Raw genomic sequence first — 14,113 nt, forward strand, 5'->3', positions numbered from 1 at the left:
TTCTAGACTTGGGGAAGCCACTCCTTATCCTAGTTATAAGCAAGAAGGATTGGACCTGTTCTTTGGGACCCTACTGGGTACTTGTAACCTGACATGGCCACTGTCAGAAACATAATGCTGGGCTAGATATACTTTCGGTCATTGGCATTTCTTATGTTCTTAATTGGAAACCTGTTTGATACTGCACATTCTATATTCTAAAATGGCTATGTATAATTTGTGAGGCATACTTAATAGATATGTATATTTGTAGATTTTCAGTATATTTTCAAATTTGCCTGAGATCTATGCCTGTTCAGAAAAATGAGTACATTCATATATAAAAGATGCAGCCCTCAATAATTCCACACAAAGTGCTGAGGCATCATTGTGGTTTACACTGAGAAACTGTTGACAAAAGCCATGTGGAAATGTGACTGCCCCAGTACAATCAGATCAATTTTGTCAGAAAACAGAATTTTGCTAATGCTAGTGGTTATAAACCATACAGGTGTCCAGGGATACCAAATCAGTGCCGGATCTCAAAGGACAGGGCATGAATTCAATAACCCTCTGAGAAAGATGGGAACAGCTAATGCTGTTCCCATCTTTCACTCCATGAAAGGAAACCCTTTCATGGAGTGAAAGGGTTTCCAAAGGGGAGGAATTTACACGGGACTCAAAAGGAAATAATAGCAGCAAATAATATTGGACTAAGATACATTTAGTCAGGAATTGTGGTGGAATGGCCTGGAATGGAGCTCCAGTTCTTTATAACAGTGTTCTGGTTCTTTTCACTTTTCAATAGAAAAGTGCTATTGAAACTCTTATGTAAGTTAAACTATTTTGTTTCATCATATGCAAATTAGTAACCACAGAAACCGTTGCCATGGAAGAAACCAAGAATGTAAAATGGAATTAAAGACAAAAAAGATTTGAAATCTATTCTCCTCCTCTCCCCCCCCCCCCCCCCCCCCCCAATTTCCATCCCTACCCTGCCCCATCCCACTCTGACCTAATAATCACTTTTTAGCTCCATTTCCTGTTCATGTCCAAACTACCTATGAATTCATATCTATCTATCTATCTATATATATAGTATATATATATATATATATATATATAAGGCTTGTGTCAGTCAGTCACACTGTCATGTCTGTCTGGTCACCAGGTGACGCCCTGAGTGCACTTGGCAAAGGTAATATGCTCTGTCTTAAAAACTCTGTCTCTCAGGCGCCCACACACATACAACAACTCCTCTCTTACCCCTAGATTCATCATTCTGCTATATTTATATATATTTATAGCAGAATGATGTGACGCAAAAAAAAAAAAAAGGGATGGGGGCGATAGTGGGCAACCGGGCGCATCGCGGCGGTGCGGTTTCACCCGCCATGGTGTGGTTGCACCACACACTATCGCCCCCATAGCACCATGGGAAAAGGTGTCTTTTTTTCCCACGGTGCTGCCAGCGATAACTCTGCCCAAACCCCGCCCACGCTCCTCCCCTTCCCCTAAATGTAATAATACCGCCATAATACCGGCACATTGCACAATAAAGAATGACCCTGTTAATTTGTTAAGAACATAAGTAATTGGGGGAAAAATTGTGGAAACTGTTATAAAGAATAAAATCACAAAACATTTAGCTAGACATGGTTTAATGGGCCACAGTCAGCATGGATTTACCTAAGGGAAGTCTTGCCTGACAAATCTCCTACATTTGTTTGAAGGGATGAATAAACATGTGGACAAAGGTGAACCGGTAGATGTGGTGTATTTGGACTTTCAGAAGGCGTTCGACAAAGTCCTCCCTGAGAGGTTTCTAAAAAACCTAAAAATTTATTGGTTAGGGGGCAGTGTCCTTTTGTGGACTGCAAACTGGTTAAAAGACAGGAAACAGAGAGTAGGATTACTTTTCACAGTGGAAAAAGGTAAACAGTGAAGTGCCTCAGTGCTCTGTACTTGCTTTTTAATATATTTATAAATGATCTGGAAAGGGTTATGACAAGTGAGGTGGTCAAATTTGCAGATGACACAAAATTATGCATACTAGTTAAATCTCAAGCGGATTGTGATAAATTGCAGGAGGACCTTGTGAAACTGGAAGATTGGGCTTCCAAATGGCAGATAATAAGTGCAAGGTGATGCATATAGGGAAAAATAACCCATGCTATAGTTACACGATGTTAGGTTCCATATTAGAAGATACCACTCAGGAAAAAGATCTAGGCATCATAGTGGATAATATATTTAAATCATTGGCTCAGTGTGCTGCGGTAGTCAAAAAAGCAAACAGAATGTTAGGAATTATTAGGAAGGGAATGGCAAATAAAACAGTGGATGACATATTGCCTCTATGTCGCTCTATGGTGAGACCGCTCCTTGAATACTGTATGCAGTTCTGGTCACCACATCTCAGAAAAGATATAGTTGCACTGGAGAAAAGTGCAAAGAAGGGCGACCAAAATGATAAGGGGCATGGAACGGCTCCCCTATGAGAAAAGGCTGAAAAAGTTAGGGCTGTTCAGTTTGGAGAAGAGACGACTAAGGGGGAATATGATAGAAGTCTACAAAATCATGGAAGGACTTGAACAGGTTAATGTAATGATTATTTACTCTCTTTGTTACGAGCGCGCGTGGGCGCGGTCGTCTCGGGCGGGTGGTGAGCCCTTGGGCCACGGCAGGACCCCAGGAGGAGCCCAAGCCCACACCGTGGGAGGTGAGCTGAGCAGGCATGGTGAGCCAGGCAGGCAGGAACAGAAGCAGGGAGTCCGACCCTCAGCCGGACCTGCATGCCCATGGTAGCCAACACGGGGAAGTTGACTAATGAACGGTCCTCCGACTGTTCCCGGCCCTTTCGGACCCGCCGCAGGGAACGGCAATGGGCAGCAGGCCGGACAGAGGCGAGGGCAGACAGAGTCCTTAAACAGAAGACATCAAACGGGGCAGAAGCAGGCTGAAGCAAGACGGAGACATCAGGTCAAGGGCTGAAGCGAGACACAGGAAAGGCCCAGGCGAGCAGGAACTCCGATGCTGGGATACTCACATCCGAAGCCCCCTCGGCTGGCAGAAGCTCAAGAGCCCGTGGGACGAATCCCTCCTGTTGGCCACTCCAGGGCCCAACAGGACAGAAGGCTCAGGAACCAGGTCAAGGCAGAGACAGGTAGACATCCGGACAAGGGCTGAAGCAGACACTGAAGACAAGGCTGGACGGGAACATTGCACTGTCCATCAGGGCGCCCTACTCAGCCCGCCCGTGGGACTGAGTCGCGGACCACCCTGTCCCAGACGCGCCCTACACAGCCTAGGAAGGCTGGTCGCGGACCACGCTGAGAAGGAGGGCGCGGGGAAGACCCAGGCGAACAGGAACTCCGATGCTGGGATACTCACATCCGAAGCCCTTTCGGCTGGCAGGAACAGGAGCAGACAACAGGCACACGTCAAGGCAGACATCAGGAAACACGTCTAGGCAGACATCAGGAAACATGGAGGACCTGGACTGGCAAGGTTACAGACGACTGTAATGCTCAATCTGCAGGCCAAAGACAAGCAGGAGTCGGAGTCACGGACCGGAGTCAAGGCAGGCTGAAGACAAGCAGGAGTCGGAGTCACGGACCGGAGTCAAGGCAGGCTGAAGACAAGCAGGAGTCGGAGTCACGGACCGGAGTCAAGGCAGGCTGAAGACAAGCAGGAGTCGGAGTCACGGACCAGAGTCAAGGCAGGCTGACGACAAGCAGGAGTCGGAGTCACGGAGGATCGGGAGAGGCCACAGGCAACTGTGTAACCCAATCCGAAGGCAAAGACACAGTGAACAGAAAGTCCTTAAATACTGGAGGTAGAAGGCAACTCCCTGGGAGGAGCTTGCCAGGACCGCCCACCGCTGGTCCTATAACTAGGGTAGAGAGCTGCGGGCCAGCCCCTAGAGAAACGGGCGTGGCTGGAAGCAGGAAGTCCAAACACCGAGGCATGCAAGCCACAGGCACAGCTAGGCCTCTCAGGCCCTGGAACAAGTCCCAGATGGAACACAGGCGAGGCCCTGGCTTCAAGGCGGCCTCTGGAGGAAGGTAAGAGACCTCCTGCAGCGCAGCAGCAGGGGGGATCGCAACACTCTTAGATAATAGAAGGACTAGGGGGCACTCCATGAAGTTAGCAAGTAGCTCATTTAAAACAAATTGAAGAAAATTATTTTTTACTCAGCACATAGTTACGCTCTAGAATTCATTGCCAAAGAATATGATTATGGCAGTTAGTGTAACTGGGTTTTAAAAAGGTTTGGATAACTTTCTAGATGAAAAATCTAATTAATAAGCAATAGTAGCTTGAGATCTGAACATTTAAGGAGTGAACAGGTTTTACCTTCCTTCACACATTCATTCCTTATTCTGAACATAAGAAATTGCCATACTAGGTCAGACTGTGGGTCCATCAAGCTCAACATTGTTTCAACAGTGCCAATCCAGATCACAGGTATCTGGCAGGAACCCAACTGTAAATAGATCCCATGCTACTAATGCTTTGTGGTTAATAGTTTATGGACTTCTCCTTCAAGAACTTTGCCAAATCTTTTTTAAACCCAACTTCACTAACTGCTTTCACCACATCCTCTGACAACAAATTCCAGAATTTAATTATGAATAAAAAAATATTTTTTCCTATTTCTCTTAAATGCATCACCTAACTTCATTTAATGTCCCGTAGTCTTTGTACTTCCTGAAAGAGTAAACAACTGATTTGCGTTTACCCATTCCACTCCACTCATTATTTTATAGACCTCTTATCATTTCTCCCCTCGCTTGTCTCTTTTCTAAACTGAAGAGCCCTAACCTCTTTAGCCTTTCCTCATAGGGGAATTGTTCCATCCCTTTAATCATTTTGGTCACCCTTCTCTGTACCTTTTCTAATTCTGCTATGTCTTTTTTGAGATGCGGTGACCAGAACTGCACACAATACTCAAGATATGGTCACACCATAGATCAATACATCATTTTTGTTTGGTTTTGAAAATTTACATCAGTTGCAAGCCAGACAACCTGAGCAAAGCCGAGTATGTTTCGCTAATATGCTCTGTCTACAAAGCCCTGACTCTAAGGCTCATGCACACACAGGCCCAGGCAGGCACACACTCACATGCACACTCTCACTCACACACAAACACACAAGCTCGCACACAAACACAAATAGGCTACCCCAAATACACATACACACATACAAGCTCACACACCCCCATACACATATACACATAAACAGGCTCACACACACAAGCTGCTACATTCACATATGTACACATACATGCACATACACACACAGGCTTCCCTGTGCACACAGGTTCCAAATACACACATAGGCTGCCACATACACACAGGCTTCCCCAAATATACATACACAGGTTCACACACACAGGCTGCCACACACACATACATGCACATATACATGCACACAGGGTCCCCCCATATACACATACCCAGGCTCCCCCAAACACACATAGATACACACAGGCTCCCACTCATGCATTCACACTGTAACAATCCTGGCTGCTAAGCAGGCCCCCCGCCCCGCCGCTAGCCGAGGTCCTCACGGTGTCACGCTCTCCCCTGCTCTAGCCACCTCCTTGATACTTCCATGGCGCAGCAAGGCCAGCTTCTCCCACACCTCAGTGCCTCTTCATCGAGTCACTTTGGCTCCTTGCATTGGTCCACCTTGCCTTGCTTTGCTACTGTGCGGCCCTTGTGGCCTTCTTTTTTTTAACGTTGTCTTGTGGCCTCCTTACCTTGTCCTGGGGCCTCCTTGTGGCCTTTGGACCTTCTAGACGGGCCTTGTCTTGCGGCCTGCTTAGGCCTCCCTGTCTGTTGCTTGCTTGTCTTGTATGTACCTTGTTCTGCATTAGTTTCTGTTTTCCCTATGTTTGTACATTCTTTGCCTTGTTCTCGTGTCCTGTCCTGTCTAGTCCTAGTCTTGTCCTGTCTAGGACTAATCTTGTGCTGTCCTGGTTTTGTCTTGCTCTGGTCTTGTCCTGCCTGGTGCTCCCTGTGGGACTTCAGTTCTAGCCCTTGTCTCCCATTACTGCCTTGCCTCCAGGTCCAGTCCCCAGTTGCAGGCCTTGTCTCCTATTCCAGCCCATGTCTCCAGCTCCTGCCTGACTCCAGCTCCTGCCTGACAGACCAGTACCTGTCTCCAGTCGTCTCCAGCTCCTGCCTGTCTCCAGTTCCAGCCCTGCCTTCCATTCCAGCCTTATCTCCAGTTCCTGTCCTGTCTACCATCATGTTTTATGCCAGGAAAGTCCTGCCAGTCTCTAGAGACCTGCAGGCTCAACCTACGGGGTAGAGGGCTGGCCAGGTGGAAGACCTTGTCTTGCTCTGCTTTAAAGCGTGTACCACTCCTGCTAGGGGAATTCCTGAATCCAGCCTGCCTGACCATGACACACATATACACACACGCACTTCTTTAGACATCGCCAGACCTTTCTTCGACTGCCTCAGGATGGAATCCACAGTGGCCTCACATTCTGTGGCCACTGCGAGAATGAAACCGTGGTGGCCATCCTACAGGCCTCTTCTTCTGATGTTGGACAGCCCTGATTGTGTAAGTCTAGCCCTAAGTGTGTGGACCATGGCCCACCTGTGGCTACGCCACTATTATGGATTGTGAATTGGTTAAATGACAGGAAACAGAGAGTAAAACTAATGGGCCAGTTCTCTCAATGGAGGTTGGTAAACAGTGAAGTATCCCAGGGATTGGAACTGGAACTGGTACTTTTTAATCTTATAACAATCACTATTTAGCACTTTCTTGAGTTGTGCAATGACAGATTCTAAACTAAGTTTCTATATGATTGCTGTTAATTACTTAACAAAATAAAACAATATTTATCATTTTCACTTTTGTTTGATTTTAAAATGTGTAGCTGTTATGGACCAGACAACCTGAGCAATGCTAAGCAGTTTTCACTAGTCATTATATAATTCAATGTCATGCATGTAACTGTCTAGAAAACCAATTGTTAGAAGTTTCTCTAAATGCTTCCATTTCACATGGGGCTAGTGACATACACACAGAGTTTATTTGGGTGTATAAAAGTAATAGAAAGAAATACAGAAAAAATGTTTTATGAAACCAAAGTGACAGCCAGTGGCTGGTCAGGAGTGGGGCCTGTAGTATTAGGCTGCATGAAGGATACATCAGGTAAAACTGTAGGTGAAACCGATTGAACCTTACAGAATGCAACCACGAAATGCAGCAAAGCAGAGCTCAAGAGCAAAATAGAGATTATCCTTTAACAGAATACATGCTCCAGCTACTGGATATAGTGCAAGTGAATCTATTAGGATTTAATTAGATTAGCTGCTGACTGGAACATATCACACCTAGCCATATTTAATAGGCCACCAAAACTACTCTAATTGCTTCATACATAAGTCTGTAACCCACAATTAATTATGTAAGGTGGATGGACGGGTGGAGGCCTTGCATTATATCCTGCCTTATTTGCTAGACTCTTGTATATATGGCTTCCAGAACACAGATCATAGTAATACATCCTAGAAAAACGCAAAGCCGAACAAGAAACCAAAAAAGAGATGCAAAAAGAGATAGCATATATTGTTTTATGTATCAGAAACCGAAAAAAGCCAGCACTTGGAAAAATCCCCAAAGATTTCATCTTAGTAAAGCACTGATATTTTCCCTATGCATTACTGGGTAAATGAAATAAATGAAACTCCTGTTACCGAGCTGTTCGATTACTAAATATAGTTCTAATTTCCTCCCTAGAGCCTGGCAGGTCTTTTTCTTCCGGCCACTTGCATCAGCTCTGATTTGATTTAACTGAATCATGTTCGTCATCAGAAAGGATAAATAAGCCATTTATTTTGCAGGGATATTTCATCTCTCTGTTTTGTAAATCGAAAATATGAATTTCCAGTTCTGACATTGGTCCATGGTCCTAAATGATTCGATATGGTCTCCGTGCTTGTTTTTACTTGACATAATTTCTGAGCTTGTATACAGGGCAAATTTGCTTGTTCACATTTTTTTTTTTTTTTTAGAATTAAAAATAGCAAGGTTGCGTTTCAGTTCTCATCTACTATCGCTGACCTCCAACTTTCGTTGTCAAGTGCCTTTGCTAAGTACATCGCCCATGACTGAATCTGCTGTGGGGTTTACGGCAGCCAGATGCTGACTGCACGGCCAACCTTCCAGCAACACCTCCTCAACATCTGCCCGTCTAATGGGATCACGGCATCCGGACCCCGTGGTGGCCGCCGAGGCGGAATCGTCGTCCTTGATCCTCCCGTTTCCCTTGAAATCTCCCCGGTTATTGAGCCACCGAGAAGCGTGCAAGGATGACTGCATAGGAAAGGCGACGCTAAACTGCCCGCCGAATGGCTCCGACGCGGATCGGCGCAAAGCCCCCCCTCCACCCCAGTGCGCAGAGTTCTATTAATAGCCTCGCCTTACCTCTGTCCGCAGAGTCTCGCATGCTCCTTCCTGGCTCCTGCCGCAGATCGGGGAGAAGAAGCCCGGCTGGCTTTGCGCGATGCCGACTTTTGATTTGTCATTCACAGCCAGTCAAAGGTCACCGAGGCTGTGTGACCGTCACAAGGCTCGGGGCCACGGAGGGGCGACAGTTCCAGGCACCTGCGTTCTGGACTCCGGTTGGGTTGGTGTGGGCTCGGGGGAAGGCTGAGTGTAGGCTGAGATGGATGCAGCCTGTAAAACCGGGCCTGGAGATGGATCAGGAGTCGGGTTTCCCACCCCTGGGCTCATCCTTTTAGTATCTATTTCTGTACATTCTTGGGGCATAAGTGAAATGGGGCATAAGATAAGGATTAATCTCTGGAATTTGCTGATTTTAATGCAACCCTAGCAGGTGTCATATTTAGGTATTAATGAAAATATTAGTTTTGAACTGATAAAAAAAAAATGCAAACGTATCAGCTCTGTTTTTGTCATTTACTTTGCAGAATGGCATCCGAAATCCCAGCTTTGCGCACAGGTGGACAATGTATTTATTTTCATAAATATTAAGAACAGTAATTAAACATTAAGAATGAAGATTTGGATGTAAAAAAAAAAAAAAAGCCTGATACTCTTTGCCTCCCACCCTATAAGAGGATCCCCTTTTCAGCAGGAACTCTGTACCTAAATCATAAGAGAATCCCTCCAGGAGAATTTAAGTTCAAGCGAGGAGGAGCTCAATCTTTTTTTTCCCTGTGATTTCCAAGGAAGGAGCTTTTCAGCCACATCATTCCCATGCACGCAAGCCTCTGATTCACACCCAAAGGAGGGGGAGGGAGTTGAAGAGGAGCAGAGGCTGAGTCGTTCTTCCCAGCACCCAAGGCTGAACCACCTGGCCATCTTTTTTTTTTAATGACCATCTAAAATACAATTAAAAACAAAAATTGAGCTAAGGAAGTTGCTGGCGTAGTGCATTTGGTTTTCTTCAAATGTCATTTTAGCAATCTCTGTTCTGCCAGGCAAAGTACATGGAACTCAATAGATGCTGAGTCCCATGGGCATTCCGATGTTTGTCTATATTTATAGTCAAGATGAGAAACTGGTTGAATGGTGAATAGACATTTTTATTACAAATAAGATAGAAATGATTTAGCTGCTGCAATTTAGTACCAACAAAGCAATAGTCACCAATCAGCTCAGAATCAATTATTCACAATACCAATACAAAAGTTTAACGTAATGGTATTTTCATTATTTAGAAAAGTTTCTTTAAAATGCACAGGTTTAAATAGATCACAGATGCCAGCCTAGTCCATTCCCTAAGGATACAACAGCATCTGATTTTAATACAGCTTCTTCTTCAAAACTTAAAATACAAATAAATGGCTGCTTAGGATTCAGATAGCTAAGGGGGAAGTGTCATTCAGCAATTCTGATATCTAAACACCAATTGCCTGGGATCTGTGCTAATAATATGAAGCCATGAACTGATGTGTTGGAATAGTATAAATATGATTTAGATCAAAGTTTGTTGGGGGGGTTTCTCATAGGCAAAGAATGGGGGGAACCCTTATAAATCTAACACTATGACATCACCAAAAATAATACATCTACAGTGGGGCTAAGTATAATTTATTCTAGGATTTCATTCTAGGATTTCAATGATTAAACAAATTAAATGACGGTGGACATTTAAATTGTGTAAGGATAAAATAAGTATAAGAGATTTTAGAAATACACAAATAAATGAGTTTTTGGGTTTTGGGATAAAACGAATTTTGAAAATAATATAAAAAAAATTTTTAGTGGATTAAAATTAAAAAATGCTTTTGAATAAATAGAGGAATGATACCAAATGATTATACACCTAGTGCTTGAATAAACGCTGAATTTGCCTGAGGCCCATTGCGTGGCGAGAGGCGATGGATTAAATTCCATTTGCACTAATACTGATGGTATCCGTTCCTATGCAATTAGTTTATAACGATAATTTATTTAGCACTTTAAAAATTATAAAAAGAACATAATACATCCTCCTTTTTTGTATTGAGTGAATTGGTAGGTGAGGATATTTAGCTTCTGTTGGATTGATTGATCACCAAAAACCCTCCATGACAACTTGGTCTTGCAAAATACCTGGTTTCCAATCTACAGTAATTAGGTACCCTACTTCCAAAAGGTGTTATGCAGTTACAGACAGCAAAAAAAAAAAAAAAAAAAAATTGCTCCCCTCTGTTGATTGAGAAAGATACACAAACATAAACACCTTGTTTTCAACTATCTCCCAAAAGCAAAAGGAATTAAGTAAAGTGCCTCAGGTCACATAGGAGAGTCCTGAACTCCTATTGCAGGACTTCTGGAGCACAATCCCGTGCTGAAACCAGCAGACCACTCTCCCTCTTATGAAACTGCACACTAAACACTACCAGCTTTATCTCAGCCCCATGACTGACCCCGTTGGACAAAACTGCTAAGGTGACTTTCTGTAAAGGAAAATTAAGCAAAACTGAAAACATCTCTCTGATGGTGGACTGTAGCATAAAAAAAACACTTGAGCAGGAAAGTGAATATAAATATCTAAAGGTGGAGAAAGATGCAACAATTCAACACAAGCTTCTAAGAGAAAACAGAAATGACAGCAGAAGAAGAGCAAGCTTTTTTTTTCTCATACTTATCTGTTACTCTTGGCCCTTATTAGTAACTTTTTGGTTCTAGTTACTTTCCACCCCCACCATTGATGTAGAGAGCAGTGCTGGAGCTGCATCTAAGTGAAGTATCTAGTTTAATTGATTAGGGGTAGTAATTGCTGCAATAAGCAAGCTACTCCCACGCTTATTTGTTTACCCAGTCTAAGCCATTCAGTCCTTGTTGATTGTTGTCTGAATATAATTCCTCTTTTCTTTATTCCCCCCTGCCATTGAAGCAGTGAGTTGTGCTGGATATTTACAAGTGAAGTATCAGGCTTAATTGATTTGGGGTAGTAACCGCTGTAACAAGCAAGCTACACTCATAATTATTTGTTTAGCCAGACTATGTAATTCAGTCCTTGTTGGTTGTTGCCTGAATATAAATCCTCTTTTCCTCTTTCCCCCCTGCCGTTGAAGAAGAAAACTATGCTGGATATGCATTGAAAGTGAAGTATCAGACTTATTTGGTTTGGGGTAGAAACCGCCGCAACAAGCAAGCTACTCCCCAGTTTTTTGTGAATGCAAATCCTTTTTACCACATTTCCTCATGCCGTTGAAGCATAGAGCAATGTTGGAGTCGCATTGACAGTGAGTATGTTTATTGAATAAGGGTATTAATCTCCAGGTAGTAGCTGTCATTCCTGCAAGCTACCCCCATGCCTCTTCTCTTCATTCACATCCTCTAGACTTTATGGATCCACAGTATTTATCCCACGCCCCTTTGAAGTCCTTCACAGTTTTGGTCTTCACCACTTCCTCCGAAAGAGCATTCCAGGCATCCACCACCCTCTCCGTGAAGAAATACTTCCTGCCATTGGTTCTGAGTCTTCCTCCCTGGAGTTTCAAATCGTGACCTCTGGTTCTGCTGATTTTTTTCCAACGGAAAAGATTTGTCATTGTCTTTAGATCATTAAAACCTTTCAAGTATCTGAATGAACAGTAAATACTATAGGAGACTGAAACTAATTTTAAAAAGTGCTTTAACAGCACAAAATAAGATACAAGCTGCCAATCAACTTGCAATTCCCACTCTCCCCTATAGTTTTGGAATTCTAGACTGGCCAGATAAAGACCTTAAACAGCTAAAAGTAAGAACAAGAAAACTCAATGTCCATCAAGTAATCTATAAGAATTTGTATCTGCTGAGATTGTATCTACCAAGAGCTAAAGAAGGTATGGGCCTTAGAGAAATAGATTATAAGTATAGAACTGCATATCTGTCAGCATCACTGAATCCCAATACTCAAAAACTACAAAAGTGAATGGCCTATATTGGTCCCACCCTTAAACTCAGATGATCATTTCAACGAGCGGAAGGAATGAGTAAGAATTTACCAACACATGAGGGGAAAGAAGCAACGGAATTTGCAAAACAAGAGAAAAATCTCTTTAAGAAATCTGACCAGCAAAGAAGGAAAAATCAATTAGCAAAAAAAGTGCAAATATAATGGGAAATACAGAGTTACTTCAGAAACCCCATGTGAAACAAAATCTGACTCAGGAATGGCTAAAGAGAGGTGAGCTTAAACCTAAAGATGAGAGATTGATAATTGCAGCACAGGATAGTGGGTTATGGACAAGATGCTTCACATCCAGCATAGAAAAGTAAAGAGATAGATGCAGATTCTGTGAAAAAAGAACTAGAAACGGTCATACGCCTCATCGCTGGATGTCAAGAGCTGATGTCAGAAAGCCTGCATACAGAGAGACATAATAATAAGGTGGCACGGCTCATCTGCTGGAAACTATGTAAATGCTCTGAAGGGAATTTGCAAAGGAGTTACATGCGTAAAAGTAGCATATTTATTTGTTTTAGATTTTTTTAATATTCTACTTTTCGGCACTTCAAAGCAGATTACATTCAGGTACTGTAGGTATTTCCCTATCCCCAGAGGGCTTACAATCTAAGGGGATCATTCATCAAAATGCGTTAGGGTATTAGGACCCTAACGCCCACGATAACGCCATAATGGCACGTAATAAATACTGCATTGAGAAATGCATATGTCAATTTGAAAATGTCATTCTAGTGGGTGGAGCAAATGGAAATGAGAGCTGCTTAACGTTGTGTGTGATAACGTAACACACATAGGAGAACAGCACAGTTACCGTCAATGAAGATTTAATGTGATTTGGAGGGATGAAAGGTGAAAGAAGAGTAGATTGGTACCATGTTCTCTCTACTAGCTTGATGCACTATCTACCTGGCTGCAATCAAGCAAAGTAGAGAGAACACTGATGGTAACTGTCCTGGTCGTATGTATGACTGTATATGTAAAACTGCCCCCCCAGAACCCGACCCAGTCCCACAAACCTCACCTTGAGTTACTAATGTCCCCTCTTACCGTGGTATAAATAGTTCACTTTTTTGTGAACCTCTACAGAGTCTGTCTGTCTATCTCTCTTGCCAGCAGCAGCCCAAAATGTGATAAAAGCCTGTTCAGGCACTTCTTAGCTTGCGATGTGAAAATATCATGGGGGAGATAAATTTAATGTGCATTGTGGTACCTGGAAAATTACCCTAACCATACCCCTTTTTTTTTTTTATCACAGGTGCTATTTCAGCTATAAAACTAGGCTTAAGGTTGTACCTGAGGCAACAGGGTAAAGTGACTTGCTCAAGGTCACAAGGAGGACTTGAACACTGGTCTCTTTGGATCATAGCCCCCACCACTCTAACCACTAGGCTACTCCTCCAATCTAGTTACACCCATAAAACATTTTTAAAATTCAACCCTATGGAGTGAATTTTCAAAGGAATTATGAGATAAATGTAGTAATTTTCAAAAGCCCATTTACGTCCATAAAATCCATTTACACATGTAAACCACAGTTTTATACACAAACATCCTTTAGAAAATTCAGCTCTATAACATCACTATAACCAGTAAAACACTGGGATCACAACCCTAAGAGAATTGTAGAGAATGAAGAAGTTGTGATCTCCTGGGTCGCTCCTATTCCAACTGATAAAAACACCATGCAAAATA

The 14,113-nt window shown here is 43.1% G+C and overlaps 1 protein-coding gene across 2 annotated transcripts in view; it reads right to left on the reverse strand.

The window, feature by feature from the left end:
- Nucleotides 1-8,620, reverse strand: part of DNAJC6 (DnaJ heat shock protein family (Hsp40) member C6) — a 112,536-nt gene extending 103,916 nt beyond the window's left edge. The window contains exon 1 of one of the 2 annotated variants that reach the window (XM_029618515.1): nucleotides 8,437-8,620. Coding sequence is in view for 1 of the 2 variants with exons in the window: in XM_029618513.1 (XP_029474373.1) it covers nucleotides 8,437-8,458 (22 nt within the window). In the remaining variant the exon portion in view is untranslated. The remainder of the gene's footprint in view (nucleotides 1-8,436) is intronic. The other variant, XM_029618513.1, reaches the window with a different exon arrangement.
- Between the last annotated feature and the right edge of the window lie 5,493 nt (nucleotides 8,621-14,113).

The sequence above is a fragment of the Rhinatrema bivittatum genome, chromosome 10, assembly GCF_901001135.1.
Source record: "Rhinatrema bivittatum chromosome 10, aRhiBiv1.1, whole genome shotgun sequence".
NCBI lineage: Eukaryota > Metazoa > Chordata > Amphibia > Gymnophiona > Rhinatrematidae > Rhinatrema > Rhinatrema bivittatum.